Source organism: Panthera tigris, chromosome B3 (assembly GCF_018350195.1).
Source record: "Panthera tigris isolate Pti1 chromosome B3, P.tigris_Pti1_mat1.1, whole genome shotgun sequence".
Lineage (NCBI taxonomy): Eukaryota > Metazoa > Chordata > Mammalia > Carnivora > Felidae > Panthera > Panthera tigris.
The window spans coordinates 80,819,155-80,832,748 of record NC_056665.1 but is presented as its reverse complement, the minus strand read 5'-3'; the positions used below and the strand labels follow the sequence as shown (position 1 = coordinate 80,832,748).

General features: G+C 35.2%; 1 protein-coding gene across 4 annotated transcripts in view; it reads left to right on the top strand.

Moving 5' to 3' along the window:
- HEATR5A (HEAT repeat containing 5A) overlaps window positions 1-13,594 on the top strand; it is a 126,369-nt gene that overhangs the window by 9,003 nt on the left and 103,772 nt on the right. For all 4 annotated transcript variants that reach the window (XM_042989514.1, XM_042989513.1, XM_042989512.1 and 1 more), the window contains exons 2-6: window positions 7,034-7,233; window positions 8,459-8,670; window positions 9,858-9,966; window positions 12,409-12,558; window positions 13,385-13,559. In XM_042989514.1, coding sequence (XP_042845448.1) covers window positions 7,108-7,233; window positions 8,459-8,670; window positions 9,858-9,966; window positions 12,409-12,558; window positions 13,385-13,559 — 772 coding nt within the window. In that variant the 5' untranslated portion in view covers window positions 7,034-7,107. The remainder of the gene's footprint in view (window positions 1-7,033; window positions 7,234-8,458; window positions 8,671-9,857; window positions 9,967-12,408; window positions 12,559-13,384; window positions 13,560-13,594) is intronic.

Sequence of the window (13,594 nt, the reverse complement as noted above, 5' to 3'; positions counted from 1 at the left end):
TTCTTTCCTGCTTTGTCAAAGATTAGTTGGCCATACGTCAGTGGGTCCATATTCTGTTCCATTAATCTGAGTATCTGTCTTTGTGCCAGTACCATACTGTCTTGATGATTACAGCTTTGTAATGCAGCTTGAAGTCTGGAAGAGATTTTTGTTTTAAGCTGAATTTTAAAATACTGAGTTTATTTAGAAAGAAGCAAAGTATTTCATTCAAAGATGGAATAAATACAAGATTTAAAAATAATGAAGATAAAACTGTATTAAAGAACTCTAAAATTACAAAAGATTTTCTTCAGTATCCATTTTAGCCTAAAACCAGTGAAGTGCAGTGGTTCATTGTGTCAGCAAACTAACTTTAGGACTACGCCTAGAGATATTTAAAGTAGGATTACAAAAAGACCTCCATTTTTCTTTACCAGCCTCCCTCTGGCAACATTGTAAGCATGCTCTGTAACTTGTGAGTTGCTATTTTGTGACCTATAATTTTGCAAAGCCAGAATCACAGGTCAAAGAGAATCTTAATTTAGGTCAGAATAGAATGAGCCACCTTCTTTCTAGAGTAATGCTAATTACTGTTTTGCTTTGTGTTTTTTGGAAAAGTTTGGATTTTAAGATTTATGTATTTTTCCTAAATTGTGGGAGATTCTGGAGGTTTTTTTTGGCTTACTTTTTGCTTTTTGGACAAAACTGAGAAACTAAAGACTGGAGGCTGTGTTGAAGCTGTTGTGGTATCTTTTGGAGAAGTGAAAATTGAAGGAAGGACAGTAACTGAAAGTGAAGTATGATATATTTCAAAACTTAAGGTCTGATATATTCTGGAATTAGTTTCATTTACTGAGTAGTGGCTTGTTGGTTTTGTAAATTGGTCTTTTCATCCTCTGGGGGAAAAAAAAACTAGCAAACCCAACAGATGTATCTTATTTTGTTTGTTGTTGTCTCTGACTATTTGTGATCTTTCCACTTTTCCCTTTTCAAAATGATATAATGAATCTTTTTAAGAAACAAAAGGACCAAAAAGATTAAGAAGATTCTTTTTCCCTGTAAATTTTAACCATAATTTTAAATATGTTCCCATCCCTACCAAAACAGATCTTTAAACCCTAGATAGAGAAAATCATGTTAATGCTACATGTTTTGTTTTGTTTTGTGTTATCCTAAAAATTGTTGAAGGTGCTTAAACTTTTTTGCCTGTGTAAATTTGACATTAACTCATTTTCAGATGGAAAATTAGCCCTTCATGATAAGACTTTTAACTTCTCTTGGAGATGGCTTTGGAGTAAGTTACTCTAGCAAACCGGGGCCTTGGAGATTTGGCCTCCTGTGGTTTCTCTTTCTGTCAGCAGTTAACAATATTTATACATATGTATTACTCTAGAGCAATAAAGTCATTGGCTTGAGAACACTAGACAGATTATAGACATTAGACTTTCCTACACTAAGTCAAATCTTTGAAGACTGAATATGTTATTTAAATCGAATCATATGGGGGCGCCTGGGTGGCTCAGTTGAGCATCCGACTTCGGCTCAGGTCATGATCTCGCGGTCTGTGAGTTCGAGCCCTGCGTCGGGCTCTTGTACTGAGAGCTCGGAGCCTGGAGCCTGCTTCAGATTCTGTGTCTCCTTCTCTCTCTGCCCCTCCTCTGCTCATGCTCTGTCTCTCTGTCTGTCAAAAATAAATAAACATTAAGAAAAATTTTTAAAAAATCGTATCATATGAATTTGCTGATATTCAGCCATTTCTTGACCTATAAAAATGGCAGTTCATATAATTCAAGTTAATAGCTTAGTTGTTCTTAAACTTTTCCATTAAACTAGTATTCTTCCCAGTAGAAAGGAGTGACTTTCTTTAAAAGAAGCCTAGAAAGGTTTGTCATGCTTAGAATTTCTCTGAAATTCTTGTTTTATCTTGAAACACTATTAATTTTGCCTTCTAGTGCATATTGAATGCATATTTATTTTAGTATAAAATGATGTGTTAAGTTAATATCGGGGGAAATGGTTAAGTAAAATTTTATCCTCTAATACAATTCTGTTGACATTCTACTGGGGTTTTCCCACTTGGAGAGCCACAGTGCCTTAGAATGGTAGGACTGTACCTTAGGGCCTTAGGTCTAGTACACAGTGCCTGCTTTTCTCAGTATAGACTTGAGGGATGAAAATTATGACTGAGTCACTGGGAGTATCTGGCATACATAAAAGACAAACAGTTATCACAAAGGAAGTAAACAGTGCCTCAGAGAAATGTACGGTCTAAAAAGCATTGAAGGGTATTTGTAAGCTTAGTTCAACTCTTGGTTTTATGTTAGCATATATGATATTTGACGGTAAAGTAATATTCATGTATATATTTTTAAAATACAGAGTAAGTGGCCATAACAGGTACATGTTACTGTTTCTCCATGAGACAGCTTACTTAGGTCTGGAAATTACCATTGTGCTGTATTTTGATTAATACTTTAGACTGCATTTTATTCATTGAGATTAATAGTACACACTAATCTTTATTAGATATCCTGAGAAATCTTTTGGGTAACTTTTATTCCTAGATTCTCAAACTTATTAAAGTAAGGAATTTGGTGTTCAGTTTTTAGGGAACAGTACGATGGTCTTTTGTTCCATGCTATCCACAAATTGTCTACAAGTTCTGAGCTTTTTAAAAATTTGATTTGAAGGCATCTGAGGGTCTTGATTGAATGCTTGAGTGGCAGGATAGTATGTAGTTACCTACATACTTTAGATGAGGAAAGTTACCAGTTTCCTCATCTAAAAATAGCTAGCTGCCTCATGAACAGTTCTGTGAATTATTCAAGAAAATGTAAAAGCACTTATAGTAAGTTGCCAATAAATGCTGGCTTCTGTCAAAAATAATGGCAAACATTACAGTGGGAGCTGTAGTTTTACGAATTTTTTTTAAGTAGCATAATTGTTGTTTGAAAAATATATTGTAATATATGTTCACTTTTAATAAACTAATTACTTTGTGATTGCAACAGAAACATAAAAATGGGAAATAAGGGAAAATTAGAAAAATAAGCAGACTCCACATACATGTAGTTCTAGGGTGTGATTATATTAAAACTTGTAGTAGATTGACTGCATTTGTATTCGTCTACCTAAAGTGAAACTTCAGGTAGTGATAGGAACATCTGTTATTTGCAGAAAGCATTTGCTTATCCCATTGATAGTGCATATGTGGAGATCACAGGTGCATTTTAGACTTTGGTGTTTAGATGTGGGATTACTTGGATGAATTTTTTACTTTTAGGAGTAATTTATGAGAGGAATGTATTGAAGACATTGGAGATAACTCTGTGCCCTGCTTATGGTCTCAAGCTTTTTACTGAATTATTTATTATTGCATTGTGTTAGCTATTTTGCTTCTTGATAGATCATTTTACACCACAATATTGCTGCTGCCTAAGGAAAAAAAAGTCTCTTCAGCAGTCCTAATGACCTCTAAAAAGGGTAATTTGATTCTTAAGATAGAATTTTGACTTGCAGTGGTGGTTATAAGAAATTTTCTCTATGATATTGAGGTAATATTTTTTCCTCATACAATCATAGATATTGAGTGCAAACTTGCCTTTCATCTTCTGTATACTTAGAAGTTGTCTTCCAGAAATTGTTTCTCTAGTATTTATTAACTTTATAATTATTTGTGTGTATTTTGGTCAGGTGGCTTCGATAATTTAAGGAGGGTTTAAAAATTTTTTTTTATTAAGTTTATTTATTTTTGAGAGAGAGCACAGGGGAGGGGCAGATAGAGAGGAGGGATAGAGGATCCAAAGCAGGCTCCTTGCTGACAGCAGGTAGCCTGATGCGGAGCTTGAACCCATGAACTGCGACATCATAACCTGAGCCAAAGTCAGACACTTAACCAGCTAAGCCACCCAGGCTCCCCAAGGAGGGTTTTTAAGGCAAGAATCTAAAACTTCATGTCTCTGTAAAAGTGAATTTGTTAGCACCATTGTTTATATTGTTCTTGTTCTTTAAAATTGACATTTCCAAAAATAACCTAATATTTACTTTTTTTTCCTTTTTTTTGAGGACTGTCAGTACAGGTTATGGGTGGTATCCAGTAGGCAGGCAGGACTCACTGGGAGGGGACAACCAAGATGGCTAAAAGCAGCACACTGGGTTGGTGGGTATGGATTGGTAAAAGCTGTCTTTTGGGCTCTGGGGCAGCATCATAGTCAGAATCTAGAATATTAGCCCAAACCAGAGGGACACAAGCAAGATAAAGAGTAGGAGTTAAAAACTTAACATACCTGGGAGCACCTGGGTGGCTCAGTTGATTGAGTGTCCGACTTCAGCTCAGGTCGTGATCTCACAGTTTGTGAGTTTGAGCCCCGCATCAGGCTCTGTGCTGACATCTCAGAGCCTGGAGCCTATATCGGATTCTGTGTCCCTCTCTCTCTGCCCCTAACCCACTCGCGTTCTGTCTCTGTCTCTCTCAAAAATAAATAAACGTTAAAAAAAATATATTAAAAAAAAACCCTGAAGAAGTCGGCAAGTAATGTAAGTGAATGTGGCAGCTGTGGCCTGCTGGAGAGTCCCTCTCTTAAATTCAGCCATTTGTTGCTGTATGGGGATAGGGACCCAGGTTTTTGTGTAGAATCTAAAATTTAAATGTTAGTAAGTCATTTTTTCCACCGATAAGTTACAAGCTAAATTTGGCCAACAGGGTACCAGTTTGTGACTACTGTCTCTTAAGGGGGCTTTTTTCAGGTTTATAATAATTTTGATGATCTGAAACTATAGATAATTTTATATCAGTAAACTCTCTGGGAGTAAAAAATGAATAAAGGAAAGAAAAGCCTTCCCCATGTCTCCCATCTGATTTTCTAATACATCTTTACTTCTCTCTAATACATCTTTGGCTTCTCTATAAAAGATTGAGATTTATTTGGGGGAATATTAGCTATGTATTAATATCTCTTAGTTTAATTACCTGTAGCATTCTGACTGTATTTCCATGCAATTCTAATTATCTGTTTCTACTTAGCTGGGAGTTTTATATAATACATCAAATTTATTTTTGATACATTATTGAACAGGTGCCTTCCCTATTTAGTGTTCTTGATGATAGTTGTCTTTCCTGTAAGTAGTAGTGATGATTTTTTTTTTAGTGTTTACTTATGTATTTATTTATTTTATTTATTTTAAAAAAAAATTTTTTTTAATGTTTATTTATTTTTGAGACAGAGAGAGACAAAGCATGAGCGGGGGAGGGGCAGAGAGAGAGGGAGACACAGAATCGAAAGCAGGCTCCAGGCTCCGAGCCATCAGCCCCGAGCCCGACGTGGAGCTCAAACCCACGGACCGCGAGATCGTGACCTGAGCTGAAGTCGGACGCCCAACCGACTGAGCCACCCAGGCGCCCCAATGTGTTTATTTATTTTTGAGAGAGAGAAAGAATGCGTGTGAGCAGGGGAGAAGCACAGAGAGAGGGAGACAGAGTATCCAAAGCAGGCTTTGTGCTAGCCACAGAGAGCCTATCATGGGGCTCGAACTCACGAACCGTGAGACCATGACCTGAGTCGAAGTCAGACGCTGAACTGACTGAGCCACCCAGTGCCCTGATGATTATTTTTTAAAAACCAGCTTGTGTATTTTTTCTTCAACTTTTCCCTTTAAAAAAAAATTTAAAGTAAACTCTGCCTTCAAAGTGTGACTCGAACTCAGGACCCCAACATTAAGAGTCTCATGCTCTACCACTTAGCCAGCCCGGCATCCTGCTTGTGTGTTTCTTCATTTCTTAACTAATTCTTCCAACTTTCTATTGTGATCTTTTTAAAAATACAGAAAAAAATGAAGAATAGTGAAATAACTGTTCACATACCCACTATCTACATAAAGCTGCTTAACATTTTGGGGTGTTGGGTGGTTCATTCAGTTAAGTGTATGACTTCCGCTCAGGTCATGATCTCGTGGTCTGTGAGTTCAAGCCCCATGTTGGGCTCTGATGACAGCTCAGAGCCTGGAACCTGTTTTGGAATCTGTCTGTCTGTCTGCCCCCCCCTCCCTCTCCCCCTCCCCGACTCGTGCTCTCTTTTGCTTTCAAAAAACATTTTTTTAAAAAAGCTGTTAGCATTTACTATATTTTATGGCTAATTGATTTACTTATTCAAAAATGAGTTGCAGACATGCTGCTTTACTGCTATAAATTTGACCATGCTCCTAAAAATAAAAGATTCTGTAATCAGAATGTCATCTTACAAGTGTGTGTGTGTCCACTTACATGTTATTTATGTTCTGGAAAGTGTATGCCCAGGACATGCTCATGAATTCAAACAAACAAACAACAAAATCTTCCCTTTTTTAATTTGCTACAACAGGAGTGAAGGCTACTTTGGATCTGGGTCATAGCAGATATGATCTTTATTGCTACAATCCCTGGGCACCATCCATCCAAGTACCTTCAATAATAGGACTTTGCTTTCACAAGGTTCACGGAAATAAGGAGACTATTCTGATAGAGATGCGACTTTTTCCTAAAACTCCTCGCTTCAAGCTACACAGAATATTAGGCTAGGGGAACAGATGCTGATAGGAATAAGTCCTTTTAAATTGCTAGGTAAAGGACAGAATATATGCCCAGGTCTCGAGATATATTATAGAATTTTAGTAGGAGGTCTGGATATTTGGTCATTTGTTGATATGTACTCATGACTCATTTTATTTTAGTGAAAGGGTATTTATCCTACAAAGAAAATGGAAAACTAATACTTGAATAGCCCAACCTAAAAATTTTCAGGATTTTAATGAAATTTCTCTTCTGTTTAGCAAGTTTTTGTATCTGTATATGAATAATGCCTGAATGTCTGTTTTGTCTGCTCTCTAAAAAAGGAGTCAAAGGTGGAATTTGTGTCATTGTTAAGAGTTTGGGATTGGTATTTCCCAGTTTCACCCCAGAGCTATTAGAAAAAATATTGCCACTTTAATTATGCTTTTGTGCTTTCTGTGGAAGATTCAGTATTATGATTGCCTTCCTTTTTACTCTCCTTTTAAAATATGTTCTTTTCCTCTATTACAGATTTTTTTCTTAGGTATATCAACTGAAGTTTAATGAGAAGAATTGTGACCAGCTAGGAGAATTTTCTGCAAGGAATGGAATTAGCTCATAGCTTATTGCTGAATGAAGAAGCATATAATCAACTAGGTGAAGTTCAGAGGGCAGAGTTTATTTTTGATTGGTTGAGATATTTGGAGAAGCTCTTGCTGGCAACCAGCAGGGTGGGTAAAATTGCAAAAACTGTTTTTGTGTGTGTTTTTTTTAAATGCTGGATAATGTTTAGTTCTTTTGGTTTGCTTTTCTAGTTCTGCCCAGAATAACCTAAATTAGCTTTCAAATGGTATACCTTATTGAGAGTTTATAATGAAATATTACAAGAAGTTCTTTCAAAAAGCAGGAAGAAGTCAGCCAATATTTTTTATATTACTTAAAATATGTATAAAAATATAAACTATGAACCACATTTTATTAGATTTCATTTTCATTATCTTGTTCACCTTCATATGCATGAAGCCCTTGTGTAAGATATTGCTAAATATTGTAATGGGAGTTTTAAAAAGTTGTGAGGTCTTTAAGGAGAATGTAATTGGAAAAGTCTTTTAGTAAACATATTCACTTTTAAGCTTATGAAATAAGTACCAAAAAAAAAGACACGCTCATATTTTCACCTGTATCCAGCATTTGTTAACGTTTTGCCATATTTGACTGATTTACCAAGCCATGTGAGGTGGTTTTACACCTAAATACTTCTGCATACATCTACTAAAAATGAGGATATTCTCACAATATCATATGCAATGCAAAAGCGGTACAAAGACACTACTCATGGAAACATTTGGAATTTAATAAGGCAAAAATCCATACACTGACAAATACTTCATTGTAGAAGCTTAGACCTTAGTGATCACCTGAGTACCGTTACTACTGTAATGATACTCTGTACTCCTTTTTCAGAGAGCAGACAAGTAAAATGGAGTAACATTACTGGCATTAAATGCATAAGTTTGCAAAAAGAAAATTGCACTAAACTTAGAAAAAGATCTAAGTAAAACAAATAATCATTCATGACAAGGTCAGCTTTAGTGATCGATTATACATTGCTCATGTACATATACATATGGCAGAGGCTTAATAGTTATAATACAACTTTGCTCTACCTTTCACTAGAAAAAGATTTAGAAGAAATAGAGCCCTTGTCTTTCTTTACAGAGACTCCAGTGTATATTGGCCCAGAAATTATTTTTTAGGGATATCCTCAGGGCAACGAACTACCTGTTCGTGTGGTGTAGATGACTACATCACCAACTGATCTGTAATTTTTAGTCAAAATAATTTTGCGTTTTTCTAGAGTTTTTAATTCTTAAATATATGAAAGAAAAATCGTATTAGAAGATTACATGTAATTATGTTGACTTTGAATTGTCTTTTTGTTACCTTCCTTTCTAGAGTGATGTAAGGGAGAAACAGAAGACTCTGGTAGAACAGCTCCTATCTTTGTTGAACAGCTCTCCAGGGCCTCCTACCCGCAAACTGCTGGCTAAAAATCTCGGAATTCTTTATAGTATTGGAGACACGTTCTCTGTTTATGAGACAATCGATAAATGTAATGATCTTATTCGTAGCAAAGATGATTCTCCAAGTTATCTTCCCACTAAACTGTAAGTTAAATATTAAAATTGAACATAAAACAAAATAGTGCTTCCTTGTGGTATCATTTCTCTAAAGAACCCAAACTACTTGTACCCAAACTGAATACAAATTATTTCACTCATTTTTTTAAATCTAACTTTTAAAAACATCTAACATTTTTCCACTGACTGTTCTAAAAAATATTTTAGGCATTTTTGAAGTCTTGATTTGGGAATCAGAACTCTCACTAAAAATTTAGCAGTTGAAGACTCATAAATATAGAACACAAACTGGTGGTTGCCAGAAGTAGGGGATAGTGGGGGGACAGGTGGAATAGGTGAAGGGGATTAAGAAGTACAAACTTACAGTTATAAAAATAAATAAGTCATGGGGATGAAAAGCACACCATAGGGAATATAGTCCATAATATTCTAATAGTTTTGTATGGTGACGGATAGTGACTGCACTTATTGTAGTGAGCATTTTGTAATGTTTATAATTGTCAAATCACTGTGTTGTACACCTGAAGCTAATATATGTCAACTATTAAAAAAAAGTGTTTAAAGATACATACAAAAAATCTTAGCAGTTGAGTGTTTAAGAAAAAGAGATTTTAAATTCTCCACATCTTGGGTGTTCTTTAAATTTGTTAGTTCTTATTAGTAAAAATTAATGGTAACTACAATATAGAAAAATACTCTTCTGAGCTGAAAAAAACAGCTTAGAATTTTTCAACGTATTATTCAGTTCATTTTTTCATCTGTTATTTTAGAGAAGGCAGTTTGCCATGTATGGTTCCACGGTAGTTATTTTACAGAAATTTTTGTTGATCTTTTAGCTTATAACAGGATATATCTTCCCATACAGGTTTCAGACTTCAGACTTGATAAGAACATTATTTCCTATTTTACTTATCTTTTATCTTTAAGATTATCTTTGATTATCTAATAATATACGTAGGTCAATTGTATGAAAAATTACTTCATAAAATTTGAGGGAATGGAATCTTTGGGCTGAGGTTTAGATTATTTGAAGATACATCTTTTTAAAATATTTGATACTCATGCAAGTGTTATGCCTTAGGATTTAACTGTGGAGTCGATTCTGGGCAATTTTGTCCTTTAAAGGTAAAATTAAATAGTCACCTTTAATAGTCTAAGTTTTTTTTTCCTTTTTTTTTCCTTGTGACTGATTTCTAATTTAAATGTTGTTTCAGTGCTGCTGTGGTATGTTTGGGTTCCTTGTACAAGAAGTTGGGGAGAATCCTGGTTAACACCTTTACCGATACAGTGGGGAATATTCTTAAAGCTATGAAGAGTGCAGAGGTGAGTGCAAGTTCAACCAAAGAATAAAAAGGTAGTATTATATAGGTTTTATGATTTCTTGAACCAATAAAATTTCTTTACATATGATAAGCATATGTAGGTATGTATATAAATTTATCCATAAAAATATTTCTGGGCGATGCACATAGGTACTTGGTATATTGAATCTTTATTAGAAAACCCATAATATGCGATTATAGATAAATTCAGATAGGCAAAAACTAAGGTATTTCTCTGGCAGACCCATCCCTGCTTCTTCCTCTCACATCACCTTTCCCCAGTACTGCTTACTAGTACTACAGCAAGTGCTTGTCAGTAAGGACAAGCTGCTCCTCCTCCACTTACTTGCTATCTCTCTTTCAAAATAAATAAAAATAAACTTTATTTTTTAAATGTTTATTTATTTTGAGAGAGAGAGAGTGTGTGAACAGGGGAGGGGCAGAGAAAGAGGGAGACCCAGAATCCGAAGTAAGTTCCATGCTTTGAGCTGTCAGCGCAGAACCTGACGCAGGGCTTGAACCCATGGAACATGGGATCATGACCTGAGCCAAAGTGGACACTCACCTGACTGAGCCACCCAGGGGCCCCTAAAAATAAACAAAAAAAAAATGTTTTTAATATAAAAATGTCATACCAGTTCTTGTTCTAACCTTACCTAGAAAAGAAGTCTAGAAAACAGCTCTGAAATAACTTAGAAAAATGCTGTCTGGTTAAACACATTTTTTTTTAATGCACCAAGATACAACATTGGAAAGTTCAAATGTAAAATATGCTAAATTTTGAGAAGAACATAGCTGATTTGGGGTGCCTGCCTGTCTCAGTAGCACATGCAACTTGCAATCTCAGTGTTGTGAGTTCAAACCCCATGTTAGGTGTAGATGTTACTTAAAAAAATAAAATCTTAAAAAAAAAACAAAAAAAAACATAGCTGATTCAAGAAGTGATGCCTATAATATAAAACTGGTGATAGAATCTACTCAGGAATTCACTTCTGAGCAGTGGTTTGATGAAAGATTAAAGAAAGTGATTTAGCAGAAGAGATTGTTCGCATCTTTAATCTTTTGTTTTAAGAGGAAATGTTTTATCTAGTGAGGAATGACCACTTTAAACTTTTTTTCTGACTTCACTCCCGTTAGTTAAGCTGTCTTCCTTTCAGGCCCTATAGTTAACAGAGAATTGCTGTATAGGTTTCTGAAATTGTAAAGTTATTGCTAAGGATTTTATTTCTTCTTATTTTTGCCTTTATGATTTAGTTGATCAGGTACCACAACATGTTGGATATATCAAAAGGGTTCCCACCTTTGATCCACACCTTTCAGTAATAGACAACATAAAGTTGGGATAGAAAGAAATTCAAAAGTTTCACCTTAGGACCCATTTTGTTACGTCCACCTGTAATTATTCATTATTGTGCTCCTTTGAACAAAGATATTAAAAAATGAATATATAAATTAAAAACATCAGGGGCACCTGGGGTGGCTCAGTTGGTTAAGTGTCATACTCTTAATTTTGGCTCAGGTCATGACAAAGATGAACAAAGATGTTCATATATCTTTAAACAGATAAAATAATATTCCTATGAAAAGGATACTTGATGTTGATCTTGTCTTCTCTCAACTTTAGTTATCTTTAGTGGCCTTAACTTCCTGGGATATAGAAATCATTTGGGGCATTTAGTAAAACATCAGTAACATGAGGAGCTACTATTTTTTGTGTGTGTTTACTATGTGCCTGGCACTGTGGTGAATGTTTTCCCCACAAGGGTTTATTTACTTCTCATACTGGCTCTATGGGGTTCATCTTATCCTCATCTTATAGATGGAGAAATAAGTAGGAACAACTTAAAGCCACACAGGTACTAAGGGTCAGAGCCAAGATTCAGACCCAGGTCTTTTTAAGTCTGAAGCCCAGACTTGTCCTCAGAGTTAAACTACTCGACTCATTAAATGATGTTTAAAGCTATGAAATCTACTGAGCATGTACTATAGGTCAGGTACTATTCTAAGTACTTTACCTGTAGTAACTTGTTTGATCTCCACAATAGCCTTTGAGGTGGATACGTCCATTTAACAGATGAAGAAACAGTTTTGTCCAAGGTCACCCACCTGCTAGGTGGCAGACCCTACACTCTTACCATATTGCCTCATTAACAGCAACCATTTATTTAATGCTTAGCAACATGCAAGCTTTATGCTAGGTACTTTTCATATAATTTCATTTAATCTTCACATCAACCCTTTGTATTGTGTTGAAATGTAATATAGACAACACTTTTCAAATGGTAAACAGTACATAAAATAACAGCTGTTAATGTTGGGTGGGTTGGTTACTGTACACAGATAGGTAAGTGTTTCACTAATGTAGGAGGTAAATTTTGATGCTAAATGCTGCTTTTCACAGTGAATTTCTTTTCTTACTATTTAAATTTCTTCTTTTTGGTAGTCTCAAGGTCGATATGAGATTATGCTGAGTCTACAAAATATATTAAATGGACTAGGAGCTGCTGCTATACCTTGCCACAGGGATGTTTATAAAGCTGCTAAATCCTGCCTAACAGATAGATCCATGGCTGTTCGTTGTGCTGCTGCAAAGGTAAATGGTCTAATAAGCAGAATTTCTCAAAATAAATATAAAGAAAATTAAATTAGTTTATCCCTGTGAAAACACTAATAACAGCCACATGATCCTAAAGCTACAACCTTGGCAATCAGCTGAGACTAATCTTATGTTAGCATATGAGGAAACTGAGGCCCAGAGAATTCTATGGATTTCCTAAGATTCTTCAATAGTTCACAGCACATTGTTGGAGGGTGGGGAATTCATGTTACCAGACTCTAAGTATTCCTTTCAGTCTACCATGCTTCTTCTCTGTAATTTTGTAAACTAAATTTTACATGTAAAGTTTACGTTATTTGAAAGAGATCTGTTCTTATCATGCCTTTTTTTTTAAGTCTAGGATTTAGATTTTGACATTTTAATTTCTTTTGAATATGTCACTTTTTGCAAGCTAGGAACAGAATCAAACTAAGGCAGTCTAGTCTTCTAAGGATCCAGGCCAAGTCTTGAGATCCTGTGCAGAATTATCATGCCTTCTTAATGTAGTTGGTTAGATAGTATGGTAAAGTTGGTGTAATCATAGTCACAATTTCTCATAGATGACAAATTTCTTCTAAAGACATTTTTCCTAGCCTATTGAGTCAGAATGGATTTTCCTCCCACCCTCTGTGGGCACATTGTTTTATATAACTTTTATGACTTTTAATAAGTACTCATTTTTTGTCCCTGCAGTCATTGTTTACATACTTTAAATTTGTATATCATTTTTGTTAGAACTTGATAGTTTCTACAACTTATATAGCTCTGAACCTAACAGTTAACATTTTGTTGTTCATTAATGTCTCTTTTTCCAATTAAATAGTGTCTCCTTGAACTTCAGAAAGAGGCCATCTTTATGTGGAGTACGGACCTGGATAGTGTGGCCACACTATGTTTTAAGTCCTTTGAAGGTTCCAATTATGATGTGAGGATTTCAGTTTCAAAGCTACTAGGCACGGTGTTGGCTAAAGCTATAATTTCTAAACATCCAGGAGCAGGTAAATTTATATAATTATTTTCATAATGTCTAATA